Source organism: Sinocyclocheilus rhinocerous, unplaced genomic scaffold (assembly GCF_001515625.1).
Source record: "Sinocyclocheilus rhinocerous isolate Xijiao unplaced genomic scaffold, SAMN03320098_v1.1 scaffold735, whole genome shotgun sequence".
NCBI lineage: Eukaryota > Metazoa > Chordata > Actinopteri > Cypriniformes > Cyprinidae > Sinocyclocheilus > Sinocyclocheilus rhinocerous.
The window spans coordinates 162,838-167,706 of record NW_015629505.1 but is presented as its reverse complement, the minus strand read 5'-3'; the positions used below and the strand labels follow the sequence as shown (position 1 = coordinate 167,706).

Genomic DNA, 4,869 nt, shown 5'->3' with positions numbered 1-4,869 from the left:
GTTTCTAGTGCGGTTTATTTATGAAGTGAGCGTGCGCCTCATTTTCGCATACAGTTGAAGAGTGTGCGCCGTGAGCACAGTAAAACGGCTGATAGGACAGGAAAGTTTGTTTTACTGACATATAACAATAACTCATCAGACTGCGGTTCCCTGTTGTTCTACTGAAGCTCATTTGGCACATGTACCTTTTGCGACCTACATACCTTTTTGAGGGCAAGCTGAAGTGCTCCCGTTTGTTGTGGTTGCAAAGAGATACGGCCGTTCCGCGTCTTAATACGTTTTTAATAAAATACAATTTTGAACTCATTAAAATGCTAAAAACCGTTAAATAAAAATGTTGCATTAATTATTTTTAATAACTAAGCTTTTGATTATTTATAACGTTTTATTAAAGAAGATTTTCACAGAATGATTTTGGCAAAATGGCGCCCCCCTATGTGTGGCGCCCCATGCACTGCATATACTGCATACCCCGTTTTTGCACCACTGCTACCCAATAGTAATATTTATTATTAAAAATGGAAAGTTCAATTGTATACACTACCATTTAAAAATTTAGGGTTAGTAAAATTTATTAATTTGATCAAAAATACAGTAAAACATGAATATTGTGAAATATTATTACAGTTTATAATAACTGTTTTCTATTTGAATACACTGTAAAATGTCATTTATTTCCGCGATGGAAAAACTGAATTTTTAGCAGTGATCACATGTTTTCATTGTAACATGATCCTTCGGAAATCACTCTAATATGCTGATTTGGTGCTCAAGAACAATTTCTTATTATCAATGTTGAAAACAGTGGTGCTGATTAATATTTTTGTGGAAACTATGATACTTTTTTTTCAAGATTCTTTAAAAGCACAGCAATAGAAATAGAATAGAAATCCTTTGTAACATTATAAATCTCTTTACTGTCACTTTTGATCAATTTCATGCATACTTGTTGAATAAAAGTTTTAATTTCTTTCTTTTAAAACGCACTTGAATGCATATCGTAAGAAAGATGTTGTCTTCACTCTCAACTCTAGTTCACTGTGTGATAAGACACATAACAAAAAAGCATGACACATTGTCTATTCAGAGAATAAAAACGTTTTCTAAATATACACTCATCCACAAAATAAGGGTGAATTGCATGTAACTTTGTCTGTTCTGTTTTACAAAACTAGCCTTAACAAGTCTGTATTAAATCCATAATTATTTGAGAATAGCCTAAAAAGTGACAGTTATTTAAAACAATAAGAGTTATGGGTGGGAGGTTATCAAAAAAAAATAATAATAAGAGCAACAACTGTAATTCGACTAATGGCGTGTAGTAATCACACTGACTTATGCTCTGAGGTAAGAATAAACGTGCTAAACTCTATTAAGAAGATCACAATTGTCGCAACCCTGAGGTCACCTAGCAACCCCTGTCTGTGTTCACAACATCATCAAGCTGCAAACAGCCGGTGCTGGGAGAAATGCTCTGCTTATGCCTAAGCACACATGCAGGCACACATACAATGACAGACAAAACAGGAAACCACAGTCACCCATGTGTTTGGCCTAATTTGAGCTATTCTTGAAGAAATCAGATCGCAAACAGATGAAACACTGTCACCTTAATAAACTTACTCTCTACTTTATGGTTGTGGCAGACCACTGTCACAACAATATGCACCCCACCCTCCCCATTCATGAAGAATGATTGAGTTTGTTAATGTAAATACAGTGCCACGCTGTACAACAAAATACTGTGACATTTTCATCACATTTGTTTTGTTTTCATGTTCTAGAAGATGTACATTCAAAGCACCTTTCAAAATAGCTTTAGTGTAAAAGCCATTTACAGAACTGTCTGAAAACTACCACACAATAACAGCACATATAAATGGAGTTGGTCATAACTGACGTGTTACCTTTGCAGACAAAGCACTTGATGTGGAAGTGTTTGTTCTGCACCCGGAGCACCTCGCCTTTGCAGGGCTTGCCACAGTTTTGACACGGGATGGGGCCGCTCTGCCGCTGTCCCTTCTGCTGTTCCAGGGAACTGTGAACAGCCTGCTGGTGAAATGCTGTGGAGACACAGTGAGAAAAAAGTTTGGCTGAAAAGTGTATATATCCCCAAATACAGCATCAACTGACAGGTATAGAAACATTTAGGAATTAGTCGATAAACTATACTAATCTAACCTGACCTTAATCTGAATATTGGGGGAAACGTGTCTATGGTCCTCTATTACTAAAGTTAGCAGAAATAATAAGAGTAGTATGCAAGTATGCTAGAGCAAATTTAGACATTGAATAGTCAATATTGAAAATATTAATTATTTTATAAGTAACAATAATGTAGCACGTTACTTTGAAAAGTAAAAATCTTGAAGTTGTCTACATCATGCCATTGTCGTGAATTGTTTGACATCTGAGAATATCATTCAAGCCTACAGTTTAAAAAAAAATAAAAAATCAATAAAAAACAGTCGCCATGAATAAACTCATGAATAATGAGGGGTTTTTTTTCTCCCATGAATCTTTAAACTCTGGGTAAAGCCAGTGTACTTATTGGTAACTAAAACTAATAAAAATCAAATCAAATAAAACATAAATATTAGGTGGAAAGCTTTGAAAAAATTTTATACTTTTTTTTTTTAAATGTTGCCTTGGCAGATAACTGAAATAAATAAGTTGAAGTACTAAAATTACTAAACATAAAAATGAAATAATAACTAAAGTTAACCAGAAATATTAAGTGACAAAAACACATACAATTTATTAAAACATAAACTAATATTAAAAAAATAAATGCTAACTTAAAAAATCGGAATATTACACTATAATAGTATATTATTTTAAATATTTTAAATGTTTAAATGTGTTGCTTTAAAATGTAAATCCTGCCATTGTCTACAACATGTTATTGTTGTGATTTTTTTTTACATTTGGGAATATCATCTAAGTTAACATATTACTTAAAAAAAAAAAAAAACATTGTGCCCACTAAAACAAGAGAATGGATTAATAAGTCATGGGAATGAATTCTTGTCTCCCTCCCCCAGCATGTGCTGGGACCCATACTAAAATAGTACATGACCTTGTACCCTCTCACGCCATTGTTGACGGATAATCACAGAAACAGTGAAGATGAGTTTGCTGTAGACATGGATGATGTCAGGGCTCTGCTCTCCTTTGTAAATTTTTAAGCTGTCATTTGCGCCTGTCTGGAACCCAATATTCACACCTTCTCCATTACAAAGGCGTGTAAACTCAAACAAACACTTTATAATACAGTCCAAGACACAGCTAGAGAAAGACCTTCAACCTCTTGTTTTAAAAGGGCGTGTAGCAAAACTGGTTCTGTTGGACGTCCCGTTCAATTCTGTAGTGAGATTTTCACAACAGGTGTTCACTTTGTGAAGTCTACGGGATAAATGGCTACAGAGAAATGTGTTTTTGCTTGTTCTCAAAAGCAAGAACCTGTATTTGCCCCTCATTCATTGAGAAGTCTCTAAGAGCTGCTGGTTTCAGCTCGCTCACATAGACTTACTGAGCCTTTGTCTCTAATCAGATAAAAGTGCTTTGGGAGGAAACTACAGTAATCAATCAATGTGTGTGTATGTGTGTGTGTGTGTGTGTGTGACTGTATTTGTCATGTCACAGGGAAAGACGACCCATCTGCCAAGTCATAATAGTGGTAACACAGTATGAGACACCTATTTAAAGTCAATGTGAATTTCTATTTGCAACCAATTTTATTTTGTAATGTGACACATTTCAGAGAAAAAAATGGAGCCAGAACAATTCTGAGTTTGCTAAAACAATGCCTAAAAAAGATTTGGCTGTTGGTTAACATTATTGAATATAGCCTGCATGGACTAAACATCTTCAGCAGAAAAGTTGTTTCAAATGAGAAGCAAGTTATTACATTTTCATGAGTGAGATATTCCTCGAAACTCTAAATAAATCATTTGAAGCACTCTGAACCAGAAATGTTAGTTTAAGAATTTGTATTAGTCATTCAGATTGGCTGATGACAATAAACAGAAACAGGCTTACTAATTTGTCAATCCCTTTACCTGTACCATTAATCCACCAAATGGCACAACATCTCATTTATACTTATTATACAAATACGCTCTGGGAACGTCCACTACATTAACTTGTTTTTATAGATCCTAAGAGAGACTCTTGTGCTGCTGAAGCACAAGCAGAAGCAGTATGCTGGGAATATTTAAAGACTCCTTTAAAGCACAAACTATTTCCTGCTTTCACAGATCAGGTAGAGTTGTTAAACAATATTGGACATGCATGACAATCCAACCCTAAAAACGCAATGAAAAACTATGGACAACTCACTTTTAGCATGCTGACTGTATATGGTAATGCTTTATACCTGAATTAATCTTTTTAAGACAGATAGTATTTTCATAAACAGCTCTACAGGTTCTTTTTTTCCATAAAGTATGCTTCCAAAAAAAGAAAGGCAAGCTTTAAGTCCCATCAACCCTCATAAAGAGGTCAATGCATTTAACGAATGCCAGGTACAATCCAGCTATCCAAAACAAAGACCTATGCCCTAAGGGGACAGGAAGGACAAACGTTATCATTTTAGACCAGCATGCAATTGTTTTGCGTGTAGTCTACCATAAATTTAGACTCATGCTCATCTACATTTTTCAAACTTGGGCAAACCTAGTGCAGTTACTGTTAAAGGGGTCATATGATGATTTCCTTTCTCTTTGGAGTGTTACAAGCTGATTGTGCATAGATAAGATCCCTGAAGTTGCAAAGACTAAAGTCTCAAAACCAAAGAGATATTCTTTATCAAAGTTAAGACTCTGCCACACCCCTCTAAAACGGCTCGTTCTAACACGCCCCCACATA

The 4,869-nt window shown here is 35.1% G+C and overlaps 1 protein-coding gene across 1 annotated transcript in view; it reads right to left on the bottom strand.

Moving 5' to 3' along the window:
• The window catches only part of LOC107738967 (actin-binding LIM protein 2-like), a 72,602-nt gene that overhangs the window by 61,530 nt on the left and 6,203 nt on the right, over window positions 1–4,869 (bottom strand). Inside the window, exon 2 of the mRNA XM_016550902.1 lies at window positions 1,908–2,063. Within this exon, the coding sequence (XP_016406388.1) occupies window positions 1,908–2,063 (156 nt within the window). The remainder of the gene's footprint in view (window positions 1–1,907; window positions 2,064–4,869) is intronic.